The sequence below is a fragment of the Drosophila ficusphila genome, unplaced genomic scaffold, assembly GCF_018152265.1.
Source record: "Drosophila ficusphila isolate 14025-0441.05 unplaced genomic scaffold, ASM1815226v1 contig_791, whole genome shotgun sequence".
Taxonomy (NCBI): Eukaryota; Metazoa; Arthropoda; class Insecta; order Diptera; family Drosophilidae; genus Drosophila; species Drosophila ficusphila.
In genome coordinates, this window is record NW_025064737.1 from 11,848,936 (window position 1) to 11,876,090 (window position 27,155).

A 27,155-nucleotide genomic window follows, 5' to 3' on the forward strand; every position below is an offset into this window, starting at 1 on the left:
GATTCATCGACAGGTACTTGACCATTGCCGATAGTCAGCAATTGCTTCGAGAAATCTTCAGCAGATGTATCATTAAGCAATGAAACATGGAAGAACAACTTGATCGACGCCTATGTACCAAAATACAGAAATAAAAATTAAATATTAATGTAGGTTTTTGATTATTTTTGTAATTTTTTCCAAAAAAAGGCAGAACAAAGTTCGCCGGGTTTGCTAGTAAATAAATATAATTAATATTGGCACTTCCTGGAAATTGACTAACTTAACAAAATTCAATTTAACAAAAAATTTGATAAAATAAATTCAATTACTTATATTTTATCACCTACAAATGCATATTGTTAAGATACGAATTTATCGCATAGCCATTTTGTGTTTTTTTGAGCAGGCACTGTGTCATTTCGAGTTCGACTTGGGGGCGCAGTCGAGAAAATCGAATAAATTCCAGCTGAGAGGCTGTCGCGAATGCAGACGCCTTCCACTTCGAGCAAAAAAGCGATTCGGGGGCCGTTCCCATCGCAATAATCATCGCTGTCATAATTATCCGGCAGCTGCAGCCGAGGCGGCCAAATTTGGTGTGCGTCATGCGTGTTGACAGGCGTGAAATCGCTGCCACCTGTAGGCGACCCATTGGATTCTTGGCTCGGGAATCCACATAGGAGTACGTCTACTTGCCCTGCAGCTGTTGTTGAGTTGGCCAAGATTTAATTACTCAAATGTCTGTGTCTGTGGCCTTGCGAACTCAATACGGGCATTTCTCAGCTGGGGTGCTGTGTATTTTGTTTTTTTTTTTTTGGGACCCGGGCTCGCCCATTAACACTGAACCTTTCGAGTGTGGGTCGCCTCTGTGTCTCATCAGAGGCAATTGTTGTGTTGCCAAATGTTGGCACAAACCGAACTGATGCTGTGGTGACACACAGGGCGTATGTGCAACGTGTGGGGTGGCTGCTCATGTTGATGCTGATGCAAAATTGGGCACAGAACACATAGTGCAGCTCATTAAACGGCCCGAACACTTGTTGACAGTTTGCTTTTTGGTTAAATGAACACGTTTGGGTATTTCATCTTGGGCTTCGTTTTCGGTCCGACATTTTCGCAATCCTTTGAGTTGCCCAGTTGCCTGGGTTATTTAATACACCATGGAAATCCCTTTTCGGGCACCAAAAGTTATGCTTAATTACGAAACTATTTGTACGGCTCACACAGAAAATGGGGGAGAAACGGTGGATCATAACTGAAACTAGGGGGACGGACACACATGCAAACTGAATTTTGAAATGAACTTGCTGTTGGCAAACACGTGTGCGGGTTTAAAACGCTTTGCATCCCAAATGGGCAATCAAAAACTGCAAGGCAAACATAACCGGCCGAAAGCAAACCGTTTCAAATATGCAAAACTGCAAGAGCAACCGAAGTATGAACCAAAAATCTGCGGCGTCTCACCCGGTGATACCTGATACCCCACGGGCAGTGGTGGGTTTAAATGAAAGACAAACAAGAGAACCGCTACCATCACCTTTAAATTCGCATAAATCTTTTCCTGAAATTAATTTGAGCACATTGCAAGAGGTAGTTTTGCACTTTTGTGTGCAATACCACATTGTTTTTTCATCTGCACCCAAAAGGCTCTGGGTGACAATTTTGACGACACAAAGCAACCGAAAGAGCATGCAAAATAAGATTGCAACGTTGGAAATTGCAGCGTATGTGCTACAAAGTTCAACGAGAAGAAATGGAAAAACAATTCGCAAACGGGGTGAACTGGAACTGGAGATACCCCTAAAATAAATTACATACTAAGGATTTCTTAAGAATAATGTAACAGAACAGCAAGGACATAACAACATGTAGATATAAAATTGATTTTTTGATTGTTATAAAATGAAAATACACAAACATATAGGAAAGACACCTTTTCATAACTCGTTCTTAAAAAATACATCCTTAAAGCAAACAAACTTAATAAAACTAAAGTTGGAAAACAGTACATTGCCTTCCTTTGGAAGTTTTAAATATCAGTAGGCTTGTTCCCTAATATAATCCCCAAGGATTCTTGGCATTTCAGTAATATTAAATTTACTATTCTAAATCCCCGGGCTTGTAGCCCCTTAAAAGGACCTTCACAGGGTACTGCACCACCACATAAACAATCAAACATGCCCCAACACAAGCGCAAGGACACAATGTAGTGTTTTGTTGTTTCGGGTTAGTTTTCGTGTGCGTGAGTTGAATGGTTTTGGCCGCATCCACTGAGTTTTGTGAGTATTTCTTTATCTTTTTTTTTAGTAAACAATGAAACTTGGACAGACATTTATTGACAGAGAAAGGGACAGTCAGACAGACAGAGGAAATGATAGAGACAGACAGAGAAAGCGAGCGAGATAGAGAGAGAGAGGCACTTACATTTGCTTGTGGCACACCACGCACACCCAGTCCGTGGTGCGCGATGTGAATTCGCGACAGGCTTTGCACACGCGCAACTTGCAGACGCGACATGGGGCGCCTCGGTTGGTGATGCGACCCAATTCGGTGGTGCAGCGGGCGCAGTGGCGACTCGGGTCGCCACTCGTGTGTGCGTTGTGGTTGTTGTGTTGTTCGAGCTGTTGTTGTTCATTGGCCTGCATGGTTGTCTGTGGTTGTTGTTGTTGTTGTTGTAGTGTGGCATCGAGTTGCTGCACTCCACCAACGACCTTGGCCGCACCCTTGCGCCTCAAAGCATACAATTCGGCGCGCAATAGCCTGTTGTTGTTGAAATTCGGTTGGAGTTGTTGTTAATTCGTTTCGAGTTGTTGGTTAAGTTGTTGAAGACATTTTGTGTGGTTTTTTGGAGTCATTGATTAATTATTATTAATGTCGTGGTTGAGTGTTGTAATTACAATGATTGTTGGGGATTGTTGTTGAAATTTAATTGTAATTTTATTGTTGAAATTATTTTTGGGAAAGCATATAAATTGTTTTGAAAGTGTTGAGAGTGTTGTAATTACAGTGAAATGTTTGTTGCAGTGTTTGCGTACATTTTCGTAGTGGAAGCGATGGTTGCGTGAGTTGAAACAGTGGTTGACATTGTTGAAGTGGTTGTTACAATTGTAGTGGTGGTGTTGTATTTTCAGTTGGTCGGTTTAGGGGTTTTGGGTGGGTTCCGGGTTAGTAACATAATTACGTGACAGACGCATAGGCAATTTGGTTAGATGGTTGGTTAAGAAACGAAAACACGTTACAAAAGTTCACATGACATTTTGCGACAGTAAGAGAGAGATAAATAGATAGATAGAGAGAGAGAGAGACAGCGAAAGCGGCAAGCGTGTGTTGGGTTTTTAGGGTGTGATTGTGTGTTTGAGTGCGTGATGTATGTGTAATTGAATGGAAAGAGACAAAGAATAAAAAGAGCACACAAAAAGTTGTCATTAGTTGATTTAGTAGCAATTTAATCGATTTTCGAATTGAATTTTGGTTAATTTAGGTTAGATTGATTGGTTAAGGCAACATTTTTCACGTGCGCAACACATTTGTAAGTGAATTAAAGTGATAAGCCATGGCACAATAAATCAATTAAATTTGTTGCAGCAGAATGGAGGTAAATTAAAAGCATGAATGCAGATATCTTGATATTTGTTTGTCATATGCAGTTTGAGGTTTTTTTGGCATGGGAATAAAGCGGTCGAAGTTTCTAATTAACTTCAAGCGAGTAGTTTTGCTACTATCTAGCACTAAGAATGAATGTTTTCTAGTGAATAATCATAGCTTATTTGTTTTGGGGTTCATGTAAGTAAATTTGCTTGAAATATTGTGTAAGCTGAAACTTTGTTCTGTAAACCGGGATCGAAAGGTTCAACCGACATCTGCTTCCAAAGGCATAAACTTAACCCCCGTCGCTACTAATTTGATTAATTTCGAACTGAACAATATCGCCTAATTAAATGTCCCTTCCCTGCAACCAAATTATGTAAATGACGCACATGTATGTGAAAGTTGGCAATCCAATTAAATCGGCAATCAAACGTAAGTCGAAGCCCGGTTAGCAAATTAAGTTTGAGGTCCCTGCCTCCATCCACACTCTCGGGATTTTCGGACTATTTGGTGCCCCGCTGCTCTTCTTTTAGCCGGTTGCTTAATATTAACGTGCCACTGGCAGGCGAGAGCCATAAAACACGGCCAAGATGTGCTGACACATAAAACAAACTCAGCACATGGGTGCGTACAAATGCGGTCAAAATATCACCCAAAGTTGGGTTTCCAATAAGCTTTATTGTTTAAATAAATTCAATAATTATAATTAAGTATAATTGTTATTTAAAAGGAAATCCTGTTCTTAAAAGAGATGATTTGCTTTTTAGTTTGTTACACTTAAATTTCACGATACCAACACTCAAGTATAAGTGAGAAATATTCCATGAAAAATAAAATAATTATTCAAATTTTCATACCTATTATCGTGACCTCAATTGTAGACAAGTACGATAATGTGACGTGATGTGTCGGTAAAGGAGTCACGCAGAGCCCATAAAAATCCAAACAGGACTTTGGTTTCTGTGTAAATTATGTTGCCTGCCGCACCGGGGACAACACTTTTTAATTATAATTTTATCTGCAGCCAGGCATCAGGCATCAGGATCAGAGCGAAGTGCGTGCCAGCTTTATTAGCGCCACAAAATCGGCGAACGACAAACAGCTGCCAGAAAGCAAGTGCCTAGTCAAGGGGCCATCAAAACAGGCAGGAAGCGGAAACGAAACCGAAAACCCAAAACCGAAAACCGAGGCCAACCAAAACTGTTGCATACTCCCGGGGGCACGAAAACACAGCCAACCGGCACTAGAATGTCGAACTAACCGCGGACCACAGCCCCGCAGCCGGGGACATGTTTTATTGGCCTGGTTGACGCATAAAGTCTGCTTCCACCGTCAAAAAGCAACAGCACGCTGCTTTTTGGCATCCCAATTCGCTCCGACCCACTGGAAAAAAATTGCTTTTATAAAACTCTCAATTTGGCAGTTTGCTCCTCATTTTACGTACGATATCCCCAAATAGATGTGGAATGTGTGGCGGATTAAAGTAAAGCTTAATTTCATGCTTTACCTTCAATTTCAAAGAAACAAAATGTACAACACCAGCAAACACTTCAAGTTACCAAGTAGGTATCCGTCCCAAAAACCGTAAGACTCCCTTAAACTTCTTGTTAAACATTCATTCGTTTTATGACCAAAATATCAAACTCGTGAATACTTTTTTTGTTAAGGAACCTTTCAGTTTTATGATGCTTTCAAAGTGCCAAGTGAATAAAATTCTTGAAAAAGTTGTATTTAAACACTTTTCCCCAGAGATTAGTATTGTTTTTGCCGTGTAGCCGTGCTCATGTTTAATGTGCCATCTGTTGGCATGTCAGGATCGCATATACACTCGGTTGTGAGTCGAGATGTGGCAACGAAAGTGTTCGCCGTCGCATGTTCAAGTGCCCAAGTGGCTGGTGTAGTAATAGTTGTAGCTACACGACCAGCACGGCTGCGTTATGAATTAATAATCATAATAAGCCATTAGGGCAGGAGCCACAGCAGGAGCAGCAAAAGCGGCAACAATAACAACAATGGGCTGCCAAAAAGTGCTAACTCTGATGGCCATAAATTCACAGTGACCATGAAAGCGGTGCAAAGTCCCGGATAAGCCGACGTCCTTTGTTGTGTGGCGGAACAGTTTTTGGTTAAAATATGATTAAAAACCCTAACACGGCCTAAACAAATAGCGTTACGCATGCTTCCGAATGACCCAACCCCCGATGCGAACCCATTTCTCTCGCTCTGCGGGCTTATGCAAATAAGCAACTAATTAAACTGATGTAAATCAGCTGCGTCCTTCGTCCTGGATGGGAGTCCTCGTGGGTGGACTTCTCGTGGGTGGATTACTCGCGTGGGTGGAGTCCTCATTTTGGCCCGTTGGCCGTGTGACCTTTTCGGCCAGATCGAACACCTGCTCCACCGGCAAAAGCACCGACCAGCGATGGCTTATTAGATATCAAAGGAGAGATAACATTTTCAGAATCCCGCTTTCGTCCTTTGATGTTGCCATGGGGCAGCCGACAGACAACAGGCAAATAATTCGCATTTTTCAAAAGCTTACAGCTAATGCAATTGGTCTGTGTCCTGGTCTGACGTCCAATGCCCCGGATTTAGCTTGGCCAAAAAGGTCTGACTAATTCGCAAACAACTGGAGCTACGAATTGTTTTCAGTAGCTAATTAGTTTTCATAAATACAAGCCCAACTTACATATGCTAAACAATTTAATGTACATGTATGATCCCTGATTTGAATTTAGCTCGTGGATTTATCAATAAAAAGTTGGAAAAAAGTTTGTTAAATATTTACGAATTGATTACACTAATGTCTTTTTTATTGGCACAACTGACAAATAAATCCGCTTTGAAAAGTTTGAAAGTCCAATAGATTTAATGTAAACTAAATGATTAATTAGTTGGAAAAAGTTTGTTGGTTTAATTTATTACTAACATTTGTTGGGGGCATGTAAAAATGCTAATTATATCCGTAGAGTTTAAAACTACTGATTGTTATTTACGAGTATATTTGTTTGGGTCATTACAAGGCTATTTAAAGCTACTTTAAATTTGTTATCAAATTGGTCACGCAATTCCAAGCAGCGCAGCTGGTGGAAAATCCACTAGAGAAAATTGCTGCCCACTCTTTCGTTTTCCAGTGAAATGTGCCATAATTCAAATCATTTTGTACCGCAGAACAGTCGCGTTGGTCGTTGGCAGCACCGGCTTGTCCATTAGATTTACGATTCTAATGACGCTCTGTGCCGGCCAGCAAATGCGAATATAAATAATTACCAAGCTAAATATGATTTGTCGGACCGTCTGGAGTCGACTGGCAGTTGGATGTTGGCTGTTGGATCCTGAATCCTGGGGATAAGGACAATGGCCAGAAGCAAGTAGCCAAGGTAATGGCCAGTTGGCCGTGGCTCTCGCGTTTCCGTTTCGAATTAAAACTTTTTATATGGACAGCATTGCGAGGTGAGAGGGAAACAGAGGCAAACTTGACTTTTTAAATGTATCACAGGTGCCTTAAACTGAGGCAGATTCGACCGGCGGAGAACCGGAAATGGCCTGCCATTTGCGCGCCCTTTAATTATGCAATGCACGACAAAATGGCGTCACTCGAGGCTCCTGTGTGTGTGTGTGTGTGTGTGTTTTGTGCATGTGTGTGGAAGTAAGTGCTCGAAAATGTTATTAGTTTTAATTAATTTTAAATGCGGAGGCTAAAACGCGGTGGCCAGCAGGAACACGCAACCAGCATACAAAAAGAAATACGAACTAAAATAAACCTTTGTGCTTTGCGACAACGGGCAGCGTTTTGCACTTATGCAGTTTGTAAATTATCCTCTTTGTCGCTTGACTTTTTGCCTTTGACAAAGAAAAAACGACTTCATACACAAATGAGTTGCCGTGCCGACGAAACGCGATCGTGGGCAAATCAAATTAAATGCGAATTTTGTTGAATTTAAAGCACTCGGCGCACACGTGTCGTATGCTTAATGGGCCAGGACCATAAAGCTAAATAAACGTGGCTGTCGCTCGCCTTTTTTCCACACATGTACAAGTATGTGCTCAGTTTGGCCAAGAGTTCTCGTGTGGAGAAGAGCAAAGTCATCGGATACATAAACTTTATTAAATGGTTCGCAACACCAAAAAGAGGTTGAGAGTAAAATGTTTTATGGAACGTTAAGGTGAAATAAAATAAGAGTGTATTTTCTTGTAACTTAACATAGAAGTTTAGTATTTAATATGTACTTAACTTTACGTTTATAAAGTCTAATTAAGTGTTGGATTTGAATTTTTTAAGATGTAGTGAAAATATTTGGTTTTATAATTTGAAGAAAAATAGAAAGCAGCTACAAAAACAATTTGAGAAACTTGTAAATGTCTGGAGGAAAAACTTTTATAATCCTTTTACGAAGAGACACATTCGCAGGGTATTCATTTTAGGGTTGGCCCAAAGCGACCCCCTTCCAGTGGTTAAACTTCGATTTGACACTGATAACCGGGCAAGGGACAGACAAGGGTTCCTTTGGCCCTCAGCTGGGGTACGGCATTTGCATAATTATATATCGGGGGATGGCGAAGATCCAAGGGATGGGATGAGTTGTCATAGCTGCCGAGTACATTGACACCGAACCGGAGGACAGACAATGGGGCATATGCAGAACTTTATTTCTGTGTCGGCCATGGCTCAAAATTAATGGTCCTCTGCCTTTTCAGCGGTTGGCCCCCTGGGCGGCATGGGTTTACATTAGCTTATGGCCCATAAGGCGATGTTCTCAGCCGGGCTTAAGTGGCCATCTGCAGATGAATGATAGTGGCCAGGACCACAGGCCACAGGCAAGGCATCCTTCCAACCCTTTCGCTTGTAATTAAGCTAATAAGGAACTAATCATAGTTTCCTAGTGTAAATTGCTGATAAACTTATCCTGGGGTTTGTTAAATGGCAGGAAGTGTGCTAACTTTGAATAAATATCTATTAAAGCAAAACCTGTTTCATTTGTATTAAATTATCAAAAAAGGTACAAAGCTTGAAATACTCTATAATTTATCATACAATTTGCGTCACTTAAGGCAGTTTTTTCTGTGTATATCGCAGAGTGACTTAACACGCGTCGTATGCGCAATATTCATGAGGTGCAGTACGCATACGCCAGGTGTGCAGCGACTGCCAATCCCAGAAAATGTTAATGTTAACATGCATAACGAAGTCGCTACAGGACTCGACGTTCGTTTTCCATTTCTGAATAATTCAGCAAATAAAGCGCTTAAAGACCGCTGTCAAGCGAAAAGGCGAACAACGAGTCTTGGATGCCCCATAAATTTTGTGCCATAACAAATTTTGATTGCCGCGCATTTCGCACGCCGTTCCCGCTACAAAAAAAAAGACAATAAAACCGCAAGCTCCAAGATAAAACCAAGCCATGTGCCGCAAAAAATAGCTCACGGCCACAGACGATACACAAATAGTCCACGGAGATGAAAGAGCCACCTTCAAATTCGGATTCGCATTCGACTTTTCTGCCCGCTCGGCTGCGAGTTTGTCACATTTCTCAGATCTCTAACAGTTACCAAAAGCGTTTGGCAAACTAGAAAAGTATGTCACTCATTTTTCTGCTCTTTTTATTATTATTTTGGTGCGATCAGAAAGAGAAGGAAGCAATGAGGAAACCTGCACGATTTATGGCCGAGTTTTCGCTGGGAAATCCACTTTCGTAATGACACTGAAATTGCCAAACATTTATTACTTAATAAACGCAGCCAGAACTGAAAGGACAGAACAGACAGACAGAAGAGCCAGAAGCCTGCGGATGGTCAAATGAAATTGAAAAAGCCCCAGGCGGAAGAGAATGAAAAACTTTTGCGTTAAGGGCTTAGGAGGGGCTTTCGCCCTGAAAATGATGTTCGAGTTGTTTTCGCAGCAGTTAGCTCTCGTTGTTGCCTCTTTTTACAGCGCTTAACTGAGCCATTCGTGCGTTAAATTATAGCCAAAAGTCTTTCGGGGCCCTTTGCTCGCTCTGTCCATTTCTTTCTCCCCGCTTGTCCGCTGCCAGCTGCCTGTTGCCTGTTTTTGCTCTGTGTTTCTGCCGAGATTTGCTCCCAGTGCCAAATCAAACAAATCGTCAATTTGTACTTTCATTTACTTTCCTGCCCGCTCAACGATGAACAGCGAAAGGCAAGTGGGTGAGTTTTCCACCGGGAAAATGCGTTGGGAATTGGAATGGGTGATTCGGGGGGCTTTGGGGGATTGGAGCAATGGGGCAATGGCAAGGCGGAAATCGCACGGCTGCCATTTTAAGCAGCGGCTAAATAACAGTTAATCGACGCATCGCCTGTCCGCGTTGTCATCGTCGCCATGATTGCCGCCTTTGTTGCCCACTGTTTGCTGTTATTCTCGGTCTCCGCTCACTGTTGACCATTGTCTGTCATTCCGTTTTGGCCCGCTTTTGGCCCGCTTCCCTCTCTGTTTGTTTATTTGCTTTGGCTTTCCAGCCAGCGCGCCCTTTTCGCGAATAAAAAAGAAAAAAAGAAGGGGAGAAAATGTTTTTTTAATTGACATTTGGGGTGCTTAATTGGCCGGACCATCGCCATTGTCCTCTTTGGCTGGGCCAAGCGCATAATTTAGCTTTAAATTATGATTAAATGATCCCAAAACGGCTATGCAAACAGTAACTTGAAAATTTATTGAGGGTCGAAAGCTTTAAAGGTATACAAAGTACTTAAAAATACAAGGAAACTGTTACACTTGGTTCGAATATACAAGTGATTATCAACTCTACTTAATTTTAATAAATTTTTTAAGGTTTTCAAATTGCTTTGGGTCAAAGGCCTTTTTAAAAGTTTTCTTTCTTTTGGTAATCCAATACTTTTGGTTACCTCAAACAAAAGGGACCCATTTGTTCAGCTGGTAACTGATATTATTTTTCAATCTGCTGTCGCACAATTTCATTGTCCTTTCACTGGCCGCTCATTATCCTAATGAAATGCAGACATCAATCATGGAAACTCGGGCAGGATAGAAATCTTCTCCGAAGGCAGTAATTCCCCATATGTGACCGGCATGGGGAATTTCTCATACCAATCTAATGAAACACGATTTCTGTTTCTTTTCAATAAGCAATCAAGTGTGCCACACATGGCCGGCATGGAATTGCTCGCTGGAGATTAAATATATATGCATGTGTCTATTGGCTTTATTCGGCCCAGCAACACCGTAAATACCATATAGAAAATGCCATGCATGTCGCATGTCCTGAATACCGGATAATGCTCTATGACAGCCGCGTGTTCAACGAATTTCAATATTTTCATTTATGGCCCCCAACTCTGTTGCTTGGGGTGCAGAGTGTTTCTTTATGTTTTCCTTCCTTCCTTCCTGTTTTTTTTTTTTGGTTTTCTTTTTTTTTTTGGCGCATGTGCGAAAACAACAACATGGAAAGCTGGAAAAATGAAAGCCTGCATTGTTGGCCAAATTTCGTGATTAATATTTGATAAGTCCCACATGTAAACTAAGCAAAATCAATATCAGGTAACTGACTCAGTGCGTGGAGGGAGAAACAGAAAAAACAGGACAACATCCAGGTTTATATACGTCTATATGCTCTGGGCAAACAGTGAAACGTAGCTGGACTTTGGTCAGCTCTGGGGCAAACGGGAAATATTTCATTCAACCCACTCGATGTGTTAATATTCAAATCGGAACCAATGAAAGGATGTCGGAAAGCCATTGACATGGCAGTCACGTAACTTGACTTAAGTTTCGAGTTTGTTTCCAAGAATTCAACTTATTGACAGACGCGCCGAAAGTTATGAAAACATTAAAAGAAACGCCCGAAATGCTTGGGTTTTCCAGGCACTTTTTGTTCGCACAAAAAAAAAAAAAGGTTTTTTGCCCTGGCCAAAAGTTATGGTATACAAAAACCAGGAGGAAGAGAGAGGGAAAAATGCGAAAACGAAACAAAATTGCTAAACACTTAGTCAAATGAAGCTGCGACTGCGAACTGCGACCCTGCATTTTCCGGACGAGAGCCTCGAAAAATTTGCTTCTTCTCGTGTAAAATTATAAATTTATGGCTGGCGTCTGCACAAAAATAAATATAAATAAAAAGAGTAACGATGCTGGGCAGAGTTGAAGGGAGACCAAAATGTCCGAACTGGCCAACTGGAAACGCTTGGCTAAGTGCCGGGCGAAGGGAAGACAGAAGCCGTAAAAAGCGGCCAAAATAGTTGACTTAACACTCTCTGCTTTTCACCTTAATGCCGACTAGAAATGTGTTTTGTTGCGAATCCAGGTTTTAACTCGGTAAAAAACAGGCTGGCCCAGTACATTAGGTTTGAAATGAGTTATGGCCGATGTTAAACACACTTTCTCCTGGTACTTTAAATATTTCAATCTTTTTTTAACATTTCCTGTAACGTTTATGAATCACATTTGGTATAGGTAAATACACAAAAAACACTGGGTGGCAGGAAAAGGTATTTAAAGCTCAAAGAGCTTAAGGGGTTATATACCTTTTCCAGACTCAAAAAATCGAAAAAAATTTTATGATTTTTTTTTTATGTACATACTTTCAACAATTTTTCTGCAAAATTTTTTAGAGATCGGGGCACTAGAACCTAAGATACAGCCGTTCATAGCGCACGGTGAACATGACTACCTAATGTCCACCTAAAACTTTAAACGCGATTATCTCGGAGTCGTATTTTTGAGAAAAGGTCATTGCGGTGAGCACGATATCTCGGTAACCACTACATCGATCGATTTGAAATTTTGGGGGATTGTTTGTAGATACAATAGCTAGTTCGTGAACGAAGGAATTTTTTTTTCGACAAATTTTTCTATTTTTTTTGGGGCGAAAAACTAAATTATTAGACCTCGAAAAATCGGTTTTTTTGAAAAAATAATCACTGTAACTGTAAAAAATTTTTTTTCGCAAAATCCTTCGTTCACGAACTAGGTAACACTATATACTAACGTAGTTTTTATTCATTTTTTTTTTAAGTTGAGCCGTTTTCTTGTTTTCATGCTCACCGCAAGCCTCTAATGAAAAAAGGACTTCTGCGGGAAGGACTATAACTTCCACAATACTCAAAATTTTCACTCGAAATTTTATACGAATTAAGTTAAGGACACGTACTTTGATTAAATTTTTATTGAATTTAAATAAAACAATGGTAACATGCTAAAAAAAAATAAATAAAAACCATGTATTTCTCTGGTGAAAAAGGTATATAACCCCTTAAGTTTTGTAAAATTGTTTCATTTCTATTATCCCCATTGATTTAACATCACGTAAGCTCTTAAGATAGCAAATACTTTTTCGTTGGAAAACTCTATAAATGTGTCATCCTACCAATTCACATAAATCCACAATTTAAGTTGTAAGTGCGAATTAACCTACTCAAGTTGTCTGTCTTTCGCAACACTATTCCCTTGATAAACTCCGTCACGCCGGCTGACCTTTGCAGCCCTGATGGCCGCTCTCCCACTCCCATTTCAATCCCCACCCACCCACCATTCCCATTGGAACCCATTCCAGACGGAGTCAACGGATAACCGTAAATAAAGTCGACTCGACTTCGACGTCGAGAGCTACGTGCCGCCGACGACAAATTGTACGTGCGTAAATTGGCCGCCTGCCAAAAAGGTTGTTGACTTATGGCCAGAAGACCGCTTGCCACTCGCCTTAGCCGGCTCACAAATTTGGCCAACCAAGTGCCGTTGGCTGGCGTTACTTGACGTCTTCCGTTTTGGCCAAATACCCCTACCCCTTCACCTCTCACTTCCCTTCAATTCCCCTCTCTCTTCTCTGTTCTCTGGACCATTTCCTCTGGGCGAGCGTGACAATGTTCAATTCATTGCCGGCCATTCAGAATTTTAAGTAATTGAAGGCAACGTACACGCTAACTAGGCAACAATTCCGCTTAATTATGTAATGCCCAGACGATTTATGACCCAGTCTCGCGAGGCACGAGGGAAAATGGATTTGCATTTTCACGCTCTTCATCAAATTAGTTGGTCAAATATTCAAGCCGAAAATATGGCAGTGACAAGTAACTTTGCGGCGTAATTTTAAGAGGATTTCTTATATTCAAGAGAAATTAAATAAAATGAATCAAGATAAGTTGTATTTATTCGCAAGCCATTCAAAGAATATTCATTTTTCATCTTTTTCTTTTCTAAAATATATATTAAAATTCCTAATTAATCACTTAAAATACACTATAATTTGACTTTTCTGATCATTAAACCACTTGAGCTACCAGCACTTAGCCAAAAACTGCTTGTGTACTTCCATAATGAAGTACACACTTGTAAATTTATTTGTTTTGCCCCAAATGAACGAATAAAAGCACACTCATAAATTTTAATTTGTGTTGTTAGTTCAAATGAGAAGCACCAGACCTTTGCCACGTTTTTTTTTTAATCTCGGCCAAACTCTAAATCCAGCAAACTCCGTCGTTGGCTCAATGGTTTTCTTTGGTGGGCGGTGTACCCGATTTTTATTTATATGTGTATATATATATTTGGTACATATATCGCTCGAGTAGTTGGTTGTTAATTCCGCACATGCGGTGCACAAGCCGCCTTTTTCGCTTTTGGTTTATGTCTCCACTTTGGCTGGCTATAAAATTTATGACAACCAAGTTAATTCAATTTCAGCCATGTGTCAATCAACAGCTGCATTTAAGTGGAAAGTTATGTGCAGCCAATCGGTCCCCGGACAATCTATGGCATTTTATTTTGACATATTTCTGCCGTATTTACAATGCCTTTGTACAAATGCCGGCTGCAGCAGATATTGAATTTTAATATTTAACTAGAAAATTAATTTGAAACCGAGACTGTGACTGAAATGAATTTTATTTTTGTATGACTTTTGTGGGTCAAGATAACTACAATCGTTTTGTAAAAGGCCTTCAATTTCACCTATTCATAATTGCCATGTGAATTATTGCATCGATGTCCAAAGGCAAGTTAATATGTCAGTTTTACATTGTCAATCGAAAGGCATTTAATTACAGACGATGTCAATCCACAGTCGAGCAGTGAATTATCTGCCCCTTGTCAGCCATAATTGAGCACTGAACTGCACCTGTTGAAGCCAATCTTAAATCTGGCAACAGTTTGGCAAACAGCCAGGGCAGCCAGAAAAACTCAAGAGAGACCTGACCCGTTTGTGTCAAAGCCTGCTCAGAATTCCGGAGCGTGTGATTTCGTCGCTCGGATGCCAAAGGCCAAAAGACCAAAGACCAGAGACCAGTCGGTGCAACAGGCAAATCTTGTTTCCATTCCGCACCGGAACCCATGAGGCTCGAGGAACGTGCTCGGGTTCGTGATCTCGGACAACTGAATGCTGGGCATTAAAAATTGATTGTGATGGAAACGACAAACGCAATATTCATCCCACCGCAGCCACATGGTGAGAAATTCAGCATTCACACATGTTTTGCTCTGCGGTATTTAATCTAATTCGAGAGCTATTTGGTGCAACAGTTTGCGATAATATTAATTTGAACGTTTCTCAGGTGTAACAGGCAACGATAAACAATCTAAAATGTGTAGAATAATAGTATAAAATGCATCTCATAGTTATTGCAATACTGTTTGCAAACAAATAAATAAAACCTATTCCCAATCTAATGGCAAACTTTTTTCTCTGCACACTCGAGTCCCAGTCCCAATCCCACACACGCGACCACAAATGAAAGTGTATCAATTTTATTTGCGATTCGGAAATGCCAAAATGTGGCTGTTGAAGCGACATCGACATCGACATCAACATCAACATAACTTGGGGGCAACAAAAGAAAGCGAGCAATTTGGCAAAAGCCACAAGGAAACAAAGCCCTGGCATTGCCCCCGTCGATTTGCATTTTGCGGAGAGAAAGGTTGTCGTGTGCGGATGACGAATGTGCGTGCGATTGGCATCGCATTTGCCGTTTCCACTGCCATTACCCATACGCAGTGTGGTCCCCAAAAATACAGAGAGAGAGGGAGAGCGAGGGAATCGCTACTTCGGTTGGGGGACCGGTAATTGGAAAATCATCCATTACAACCGGCTAATGGAAACTCGGTAAAATTGTCGCTAAATTCGATTAAGTGTGTAAGCATCGAGACTTTGATATCGATGAAATGTTGCTACCCATCCGCCATCCAATCTCCTCCTTTCCGTCCAGTAAACCCACATGTTTATATCGCTGTTTTGGGTTTGACTGATTGCCTCGGTTGGCCTTTTTGTGCCCAACTCTGGTTTTTCGCCACCGCCAGTCCACGCATAATTATGTAACTCAATTTGGTGTTGGGTCGTGCCAAAGGCCATTATTTATAAACGCAATTTAATTAAAATTCATTCTGTGTCCTGAACCAGAAACAGGCACAGAAGCATAAACTTAGCATAGAAAACACACAAAATTAAAGCATCCCAAAGACCTTAATTGTGATTCAGGAGATGAAAAGATTTTCCAACAAACCGAATGTCTTATAATTTGGTTAACATATTTAATAAAAAATAATCAGGCTCAATAAAAATATTTTCAGTTATCAGCTTCAATAAATTTAATGATTTAAACTTTAATCCGCTTTATTTTTTTTTTTAAAGCTTTACCTTTCTTGTAAGAAAATAGATTTTGGGTCCAATTTCAAAACATATTTCAATGTCAATTCCTATCAAATAAATTTCCCTATCACCATTGCAAAGTATACTAAAGTCCCTAAGCCAAAAAACGTCTTTGCAAAATGCCATTATATGTACCTTGAATAGCAAATAAATTGATATTTTCATTTTCAATAAAACGTGAACCCGACCTGAGGTCGTGGCCCCTGGTGAACAGTCTTTTTGTTTGTATGGAAATTATATGAAAATTGCACTTGAAACTTTGTCTTGGGTTTGCTGCCAGTTGCAGTTGAAAGTTTTTCCATATTGCTGCCGCTTGCATCTTTTTACCCAGCCACCAGCAGCATATCTGAATTTATTGATTGGCCCGTCTAAAGTTACGGGGAAGTTTCAATTTAAAATGGTATCAAAGTCAAAGTATATAAATAAAATAAAATCAACTTTACAAATCTCATAGTCAAGTGCCAGAGAATTTGCCAAGGGGCAATGGGTCAAGTTTCTTTTATGTGGTTGTCCACTGAAATACGAGAAGCCCTGTTTTACTAACATTTATATATATAGATATATGTCAGGTGCTTGGCGATTCAAGCGCTTTTCTATTGTGCGCATTCCTCACTTGTCGGACATTCCGGGTCACCAAATAGAGAAAGGGTTGCTTTCGCTTTAAAAGAGTTCCTTAAATGTGTTGATATCAAACATAGAAAAAGTACCAGAGAAGCTCAAAATAATTAACTCATAAAAAGATACCTTTGGCTCATGGATACAGAATCAAATATATGTGCTAATTTAATTGCAACTTATAAATCGGATATACCTAAATAAATAATAAATAAATTATCAATTTCCATTATCAAATCCATTTTTTGCATTTTTTGAATTTTTCTCATATTTTAAAAATGACAAAACATTGACTCATAAAAAGGAAAAAAACGGATGATGCAGCTTGTTATATATTTTCATAAAAAATTTAGAGAATAAACTTATAAATTTGATACAAATAAGAAAAGTTTCTATAACGTCTAACAATTCATTTTCATTATTCAAAAACTGTCTAAAAAGTCCGTCTTAACAAAGCCAAACAAATTTGTTCACCACATCAGAACACCCAAGTTGTGTGTTAAGCATTTTTATTCAAGACATTTAATACTTCACAGATCAAATATCATATGTTTGTTGTTATTGCATTTACATGCTCGACACCTAATACTTCTAATATTAAATATCATAGAAAACTTAAAGTTCATCGAACCAAACGGAACGCGTTTCTCCCCGAAGTTGGCTTGATTAATTGACGATGACCCAGCCAAAGACTTAATGCTGAACTTCCGTGCGAGTGGCAGATATACTTATTATATCAATTAAGGTAAGCAACAATGCTTTCCATTGTCCAGCCAGTCGAGCATTTGTGCTGTCTCATAGGGACGGACCACCACTTTCCATCATCCATTAAACATAATGTGCAATAATGAGTGTCATGTAATGCCCGATGCGTTCGATTCGAATTACCAGCAAACAAAACTCAACAGCAGCTGCAGCGTTTACAAGAAAAAAGGAAAATATCCAACTGCAACATTAGCAACGACAACAAATTAACATTTTTCAAAACTTTAAGCCCGACATGCGTTGACACTTTTGGGGAAAATTACGTACAATTTCAAATGCAGGCACAAAACTTTACGCGTAATTACGACACTGGGGAAAAGGAGATAGACATAAATAAATGGCAAAAAGGGGGGGACAGAAAAAAACAAAATAAAAATAAAACAAACCGCTGGCAAATCGCATTCGCTGCGCCGTTGACAGTTGTAAAAATGGAAAGGTTATCCGGACTCTGGACTCAACAGAAACAACGTGGACAAGCAACAAATGCGTGGAGGAAAGTGCCTCTGGAAGCTGCAGCTGCCACTGGAGCTACTCATCCTCTATCCGCCATACCCAACCTCCATCACCAACCTCCAACCTCCGCCTGGAAAAAACCGCCTCCTCTAAAGAGCTTCTGTCGCGGACAGTGACTGATGGTCTGGGGCTCCTCTATTTCTGCCTGCGATGATTACGATGACGATGATGAAGACGGCGATGACGGGGCGGCATTTAACCAGCGCTCAGCAGTTAGATAACTATATATAAATTATGGAAGCCAGACGATAAAAACTCTCGACAGATCGCTCTAGAATGTCTACAGAAGCACTCGGAGAAAGACCTTTCGATTTGCAACAGCTAAGATGATTAATGACAGTAAAAATATTTCGATTTTTCAATTTATTTTATGTATCTCAGCTGTTCTATAACAATAACAAGATATAAAATGATTTCTTGTAGGAAAACAAATTCCGATTGTCATTATATGTAACTGTATCTTCTTTTGCATTTCCTATTACACATTCAATAACAATTTTTAATGCAATAAAAATATTATTTTTATTGAGTGCAACGCCATCGAGCTGCGAAATTCAATCGTTTAGCTGAGCTTCGACTTGCCATACAAATTTGTATGTAAATGTAGGGGCACATATAACACATAGTCGGGGAACTAGCGTCCCTCGACGCTGGAAAAGCACTTGAGAGCTTCTTTGATGCACATATCCCCATTAAGTTGGCCCCCCGTGGAGCGTGTGGCTCCCAATGTGGCCGTGCAGAGAGATCTCTTGGCCTCATGGCCCAGAACCCACTCAAATATGCTAATCCACTGGAAGTCCACAAAAACCTCCGGCGGCCCACATTCGAGTACATGTTACTTAGCTTCAGGAAAAGCACTATACTCGTAGTTGCATAAAGCTACAATGCCTTCCGAGAATCGAGAAGAGAAAGTAATTTAAAATAACCGAAGCAGAGTTTTCAGTTAGGAGAAAAGGAGCTAATCGATATACTCGTAGAGAGAACCTTCTATGGTCATGGATTAATTCCAGTCTACTAAGCATCGTGAAAGGTGGTTAAAGGTAATTATGTACAAGTTATTTTTAGGCTATTGCTTCGAAAAAAAATTCTTGGTAAGGTAAGCCAATTATGAAAAAGTGTTTTGATATTTCTTTAAATTCCAGTTCTATTTATCCATTCGAAAACTGTCGAATCTGATACTCTGTAAGTTTTTTGAGCTCAGTTAGTCAACACGTTTTGTTAGGTTAGTAGCACACACAGCAGACTTAAAGCAAAGTAAACCAAACAAAATCAATTAACAAACTTGAAGAGGCGATCAAATACTCCCCCCTGTTTGTTTCTTGTGGCTATTGATTTTGTATTTCCGAAGTAGAATTCTCTTTCTGAACCATGATGCACAGTAATAGTAAATCGGAGGAGCCACGCGCTGTCTACGGAGCTTGGGATAATCCCGGGGTTTCAATCTTCGCCACCGCTGCCCAGGAACCACTTCCCAATTTGCTGACCAACTTGGTGCCCCTGCCAAATGGCGATGATTGTGTCTCGGACAAGGATGCATGTCGCATGGGTTTTCAATCCTCTGTGGGGGCTAGCTCCCTGTATCGTCTAATCAAAGTGCAAGTGGAGGAAATGGCTGCCGAGCGAAAAATTCACATGAATCCTCGCCAGAATCAGGAGCGAACCGATGCGGATATCACCATGGGTCTGGCCAAGGAGTTGGATCGCCAGAAAGTGGAGGCCAGCAGGTGCCTACAGCTCCACAAAAATGTGGAGAGATTGAGGGAGCTGGGCATGGAAGTGGCTCGAGCTCACACCGCTTTGGCCGTGAAGAACAAAATCCTCAATAACATCAAGCAAACTTTGGAGGATAGGCAGAGGGAACGGGCAGAAGCTCTGGCGGAGCAGAGAGCGGTGGAAAGGGAGCAACGGGAGGAGAAACGGCGAAGGATTCAGAAGGCAGCCGCCTTTCGCAGTGACCTCATGACCCAAATATCGGAGAACCGCTCCAAGCGCCAAAAGGATCTCAAAGAGGCCATCGAAGAGGGTCAACGGGAGTGTCAGGAAACGAAAACGAAGATCGAACAGGAACGCCTCCAGGATGCAAAAAATAAAGCCGAGCAGCGTAAAATACTCCTTGAAGCCCTGGATCAATCTGCTGAAATGCTAAAACAAACTCGGGAAGCCTATGCTTTGGCTCAAAAGAATAAACCCGAGAGGGGACTCCTGGATGCTCTGACTCCCGTAACTGCCACCTACGTTTCCAGGACGAAAAAGCGAAGGCTGGATCAAATCCAAGCTAGGGATATAAACGCCGCTCGACTGGGCTTCCAACTTAGTCAGATCAAACATGATCTGGAGTCTCGTGATCAACTGATTACTAATCTTCTCATCCGCGAATCCAAAGCCAAACAGAATGCTTTAGTTGAAGAGCAAGCTAGAAACAAAATGATTAAGAAACAGGAGATTCGCGATCAGCTTCTCAGCCAGAGGGATGAGCAGAAGTTCTTCCGGGAGAAGGCGATTAAGGATGCTCTCATTCTGCCCAAGGATCCCATGTGCTTCGGGGAGCGACAATACAGAATGCAGGTGGCCCAGCATGAAAACACCAGGAAACTGGATGTCCAGTGCTACAAGGACATGGCCAACATGGTTGTGGAGGGCAAGAGGCGCAAGATCGCCGAAGCCCAGGAAGCTTGCGATATTATCAAACAGTTGGACGATATTCAGGCTAAACAGGATGAGTTTGTGGCTGCCGAGAGGATGAAACTGCTCGCCAAACAACCAGTGGAAGTGCTTTCGGCCCTCAAGAAATCCGCTTTAACCGAAGAGGAGCTTAGTACCTTTAACCTAAAGAAGTGATGAATATGTTTTTGCTTTTTTTCAGTTCATTAACCTTACTAGACTTAAAATCCCTTAAAGATCTCTCCTAAATTTCATGGTTTATTAAAGCTAAAACTATAAAGTGCAATCTAAAAGGGGAATTTTATTTTATGTTCCCCTTGCAAGTAAAATATTGGATTGTTTTTCATCGGATCTATTATTATCCACATCTTGGACAACCTTTTTCCTTTACCTTTTCGCTGCTGCACTCAAGCAGACTTTGCCTGGGCTGCCGACATGGAAAATGAAATTCACTTTCTTAGCCATTCTTTAACCAGGCTTTTGCAGCAGGTCAGGTTTCACAGCCAGGCAACCGGTTTACCAACGCTGCAGCTGGAAAATTTGTTTACAATAATACGGTTCGAACGCAGATGGAGCATAAGTGCACTTGAGTACGAGTATATGGGGCTTACGGGTGTGCGGAACTTTTACTTTCAATTTCTGGACTCATTAGCCACTAACGTGGGATGGCTTCAATTTCATAACGGCAGCCAGAGAAGGCTCAAGAATGTTGCCAAAGTCACTTTTTTTGGCAACTATTTCGGTACACGCTCTTGACGGCCTCAAGAAACTTTCTCTGGAAATAACTTTGGTTCAACGATACGGCTTTAGCATACAGAGGAAAAAACTGTATGCACTTTAAAATGGAGAAAAATAAGCATAATATTTTACATAATAGTGCATGACATATTTATGGAAATAATTTATCTGTGAAAGTATTTTCCTATGTTTATTATTTCTCTTGCATTATTGTATTGTTCTTGTATTGTATTTCTTTCTGTGTAGAGATACAGAAGCAACCAGCACGACCACAACTCAGTTTTATTCCAAGTTAAGGCTGCCAATGGTGTGAGGTTGTTTTGTCTTTTTAACTCTGGCCATAGAAGGTTGCTTGGTAAAGTTTTTATGCCAAAACTTTTTTGGGGCCACATCTTCAACTTGTCCGAGATGCGAAGTTGTGTGCACAAGCATGTCTGCACCTTTTCCACTTTTCCACCTGGAAGAGCGTTTCTGCCCCAAATGAGAGTCGTCGTGTGGCTGCAAATGTGTTTGCATTGCATTGAAATTGGAAACGAGATCTGCAAAAGTTGAGTAATTGAGCTGATTCTGCTTCGTTGGTCACTCGAATCGTAGAACCTTTTCTCCGCCGCAACAATCATGGGTTGCCCCATTTTCAGGCCATCATAGAAACAAGCACATTGAGAGAAAATCCCTGAGGGATTGGCCATTATACGAGCCACTACAATATTTGATCAGCCCTCCTTTGTGCATTTTAATCTGATCGAAAGCAATTAAAATATTCCAAACCCCAATAAACTTTATAACAATTTTTATTAGGTTTTTTCTTGACTAGATTATTTTCTGTCTGCAGAGACGACAGACCAAAAAAGGGAACAATGAAAGACAGGCTCAGAGACATTGAATGCGAGCCGGAGAACAAAGCAATAAAAGGCCCCAGAAGTGGGTTGTTGTTAGCTGTTTGCTTGCCATGCTGGGAACGGAAAATGGAAATGCTCGGCTCTCGGCTCAGGAAAATGAAGGAAATGCAACTGGCTGGCGGCGGGTGGAAATCGGGCAGGTTGGCTGGCAGTACGCATATGCTTGACACGAAAAATGCAGTGGCACCGCATACTAATGCCGGGCCGAAAGACAAACGAAGGAAATGGATGCTCATAAAAATTACTTTGGTGGCTTTTTTAAATGCCATCAGTAAAGCCAATCGATGTGCAGTAGGCCCACGCAAAGTGCAGCCCACGGATATCGGTTGAAGTAGCTGGTAGTATCTTGGGATTATCGTGTGGGCGCCGAGTGAAAATTGCGTGCAATTATCCAAAGATGATATCAGCCTCTGCTGCCGTATATACATATTTATTTTCGCTCCATTATAGCCCTTGGGCTGCGATTTGTTTGTGTGCTTTTCCACACTTTTAACCCGGCGAGTCGAACTGGTTTCGAGCCAATCGACTGCTATAAATAAACAATTATTTTTAATGCAAAGCCAGCGAATGCGACCGCCGCAGACACTGCCCATGGAATGTCGCCATAAACAATAATAAGATAAATAATATTATTTAAATACGGACTCCATGTTAATATTGCCTTTTAAGAGAAAAGTACAAATTTACATTATGAGTGTAATGCCCTAATAGGATTGAATTTTACACACAATTAAAGCTTTTATTTGCTATCTTTAACGTTGTTCGTTTACCTCCATTTATAAAGAACTTTTTAAGCTGTGTTAAAATGTAAGTTCAGGTGACAACATTTTAGAGAAATAACCTTCAACCTTATACTCATTCTGACCTGTTACCTTTACCTTTAAATAGCTAACGTATCCGCTGGGTGAGCCAATCAATAATTAAATGGTTAAGTGCAGCTCAAGCTTATTCATCTGAAGCCAGCTGCCCCCGACCAGATACACTCACGTACACCAGATAGAGACAATTCAATTTTAGCCAGCTTATGGCTATTGTTATGGCCATTATATCTGGCTTACATTTCAAGCGCTGCTGACCGTTGGCGTTGGCAAAACAAAACGAAATAAGCAGCTAACAGCTCGAGTTGGGCAGACAATCAATAAGAATTTCAATCGCCTCGGCGACACATTGCAGCCAATTCAAGGCAGCTGATGCCACGAAAAGTTTATTAAAAAATCAAAAGCAACCGCAAAAATGATTGAAACAACAAGCCGCAAAAACAATAACAACTCAAACTCTGGTTCACTTTGCAGCTATTACCAAAAAAAAAAAAACTGTTGATTTATGCGAATCAAATAAAAACAAGGCAGGAAACTCCAAATGGAACTGGACCAAACATTTAATATACTTATTGTTTTATAAACTAAACCGATTTCAAAGATTCTGAGTCACAGTTCATTGAAAGTTTCAGTTGCATTTCCGTTGACCGTCTTGTGAGTCATTGATGTGGGAAAACTTTTAGATACAAACACGTACATACAGTCACTGCAAGCTCAAGATATCAATACTTTTTTGGTTTGAAAAAGTAATAATATTTAACGATCGATTTTTGTATACAAACTGATATAAACAAAGGCTTATTCCATTTACAGTTTACAGTTTCAAAAGATTCCTGACTTATACTACCCTATTCTCAGGTGTATACAAACGTATCTTTGGATGTTTAAATCAGCCCCATTTAGCGGCTTGTTTACAGATTTTTCCGTCACATTCACAAAAATGTTTCACAGCCATTTTGGCCATTGAATTTGTCAGGCACAAAACAGGCGAAAACAAAACAAAGTCGCCGGCAACCATTGACAGACTTGTTTTGGCCAGATTTTGTTGCGGCTTTTGTGATTGTTTTTTTTTTTTTTTTGCTACTGGCGGTCGGCTCAATTGCGCTGCTTAATGTGATTTGACCAATTTGGGCTCTGTGACCAAAGGCAGAGCGTTAATTTGCCTATAATTATTCTGGCATGTCTATGAGATAATTGCACTATCGGATACGGCTGATTATAACGAATGAATTGTGGCTGGTTTTGCTTTGAAGTGAATTGAAAGTAAGTAGCTAGCGAATTATATAAACCTTTCACCAGTTTGAACGCCCTTACTTTCATCACTTTATCTCGAGAGCCATCCTCGTTTGAGTTCGCTCTTGATGACACTCGTTAAAAGACAGTTAACCCGATTTGCATTTGGCTTGATTACAGTTTTCGCGACCAGTTTATTCTGATGTGGGTTTATCACTGGCCACTCATCTAACTGGCCAAAAGCCCAACCCAAGCCCAAGTGCAAAAGTGTCTCACATAAAGCTATCTTTCCCTCTGCTGTGGCAGCTGTTTTCGTTTCGATAAAAATGCAAATACAACTGGGCAAGAAGAAAGAAAAATATCGTTATTAAACTCAATAACTGTCATCGTTTTTGCATAAATTATAATAAGTTTCTGTGGCAGGAAAATATTCAACACAACTTCTGAAAGATATTTCATGTTCGGAGCGGAAATAGAAAAAGGCCGACAAGCAAACGAGATGGAAAATTAAGGAAGCTGGCGAAATGATAATGATAAATGTTCGGGGCCGACGAAAGGAGGCGTGGCCCGGGTCTGGAATGAATATTTATGAATGATTAATGAGGAGAAAGGCGAGGTCCGGAGGTGGCCCAAAGTCAGAGTTGAAAGAAGATATCCAATTACCTTGTCGTGCAGCCAACCGTCTGAGTTCACATCCCCAACCCTGGTCAATGCACCCCGTACTTATCTCGAAATATGTCAAGCTAATAAGGCCCAATCCAACGGCATACACATGACATAATGCCCAAATATTTGGATCTTGGGCACATAAATAAGTTCAGCAAGTGTGCTTTATTTTTACGGCACATCCGATAAGCACTCGCAACTCAGCGTATTTCAACCTTATCGCCGAGACAAAAAGACAAAGAACAACGATGATCTAGCAAATGAAGAAGGCATTGTAGGGGAAAATCAGTGTCAAGTCGAAAGTCAAGAATTTTTAAATTTATTATGGCCATGCAGCGCAAAGTGCTAATTAAACTCATCTGGCTGCCGACAGACTACGAGATACGAATGCTACGACTTATTTTGAGAGCGAAATTCTTCCACACAGGTGACACAAGTTCTTGTTAAACGTGTCACTTAAAAACTGCCAGCGAATGTAATTCGAGTGTGGGAGGAATATCTAATGGAGCTACATATCTTTCAGATCAAGTGCCACAGCTCTCATACGAGTCTCTATTTGTATTATTAAGTGTTTGAAATGGGTTTTAAACACCTTTTTGTGACCTAACAACTTATTCATTTTGACTGTTTAAAAATCGTAACATAATCATGAGTTATGATTTATTGCAGCTTAAATTTGTTTATCTCTTTCTCAGCTAATTGCTTTGTAAACAATTTTTATGCGGGCTTAACACACCTTCTTCGCGCACAACAGATATTTGTATCTTTACAATTATTGTTTGTTTGTTAACCAGAACAATAGTTATAATATACAAATATTAACAAAACTTAATTTTTGTGTTCTTAATACACTGCTCGCTTATCTTAAACATAAATTACCATGATGTGTGGTTTTAAGCCACAACTTAAATAATATTTTAAAAAGATAAGAGCACAATAAGAAGTAAAGCAAAAGGCGAACCTAAAATGTGATTTAGTTTCCTTTTGTTTGACTTTCCGGTTGATTTCATCAAAAGCACGGAAGACTATTGTTCCAGAACGCCCTCAGATGTCTTCACACCAAAAAGACACCTTGATATACCCAAAAGGCACTTGTAGCATTAATGTAATACCCATTGAATTGTGTATTTGATTCATAAAGTTCATGGCCATGGCTATTTAACAATTCTTTGTTATTATGATTAATAATTTGATGAGCTTCTTTTTGGGCTCTACCCTTCCTGTCTTAAAGCATTATTTTTATAAGGCCGATAAACATTGAAAGCCTGGGAAGCAAAGCTTAAAGGCAGGCCGAAATGTACTTCCTTTTTGTGTGATTTTCTGAAGGGGAGTGTTATAGCCCCTTTGCCATTGACAACTAAGACGACTATTGTTCGAGAACGCCCTCAAATCTCTTCACACCTACAAGATACTCTGCTGTTTTGTTCAGATACCCGTGCCATTTGTCATTGTTGCTGCGCCGCATTAGTCATGCCGGGCCCAAGTTGCCACGAATGTTATTGCTCCTCAAACTCGTAATTTCTCCATCGCCATGGCTGCGTTGCGAATCGAGTTCCAGTTCCAATGTATCTTTCTTGAACTTGGTAATGGCCGGGAATCTTCGGCGATGTCACGGCGGCGGCAGTGCAAACATCAAAAGTCTGAGACGTGCATAAGAATTAAGCTGAGCTTGCAGCAGGAAAAAGGTAAACAAGACGCGAGCTGGTTGGGAAAAATAAGAAAAAAACAACAGCAGAGAAGTATCTGCCAGATACAAGTTATTCGGGCGGAGTGGGTGCATCCACACACGCGTGAGCTGTGTGTACAAAATATACTCGTATATTCCCCTCCAGAGAATTCAGATACAAATACAGAAACAGAATCAGAGACGTTACGACGAAATGTCAGGGGAGAAAAACAAGGAGGCATTTAAGTATCTTCTACCTTTGCGGTGACGCTGCTTCTTTGTTCTTTGACTCCGCTGCTTAATTAAATTTAAAAACCGTTAAAATAATCAGAGCCCGGCTGCAGATTCCTCCTGTGCAAGCTTCTTCTTTAAGTTGCAGAGAAGCAATTACAATCGGTTGTACGGCCGCAGAGAG

At 40.5% G+C, this 27,155-nt stretch overlaps 2 protein-coding genes across 3 annotated transcripts in view; one reads left to right on the forward strand and one right to left on the reverse strand.

The window, feature by feature from the left end:
* The window catches only part of LOC108098822 (synaptotagmin-like protein 4), a 59,787-nt gene that overhangs the window by 24,973 nt on the left and 7,659 nt on the right, over positions 1–27,155 (reverse strand). For both annotated transcript variants that reach the window (XM_017201977.2, XM_017201975.1), the window contains exon 2: positions 2,404–2,739. In XM_017201977.2, coding sequence (XP_017057466.1) covers positions 2,404–2,739 — 336 coding nt within the window. The remainder of the gene's footprint in view (positions 1–2,403; positions 2,740–27,155) is intronic.
* LOC108098824 (structural maintenance of chromosomes protein 1A) lies at positions 19,218–21,006 on the forward strand. The gene has a single exon (XM_017201980.2). It carries the CDS (start codon positions 19,428–19,430, stop codon positions 20,895–20,897), a length of 1,470 nt encoding a protein of 489 aa, XP_017057469.1. The 5' UTR covers positions 19,218–19,427; the 3' UTR covers positions 20,898–21,006.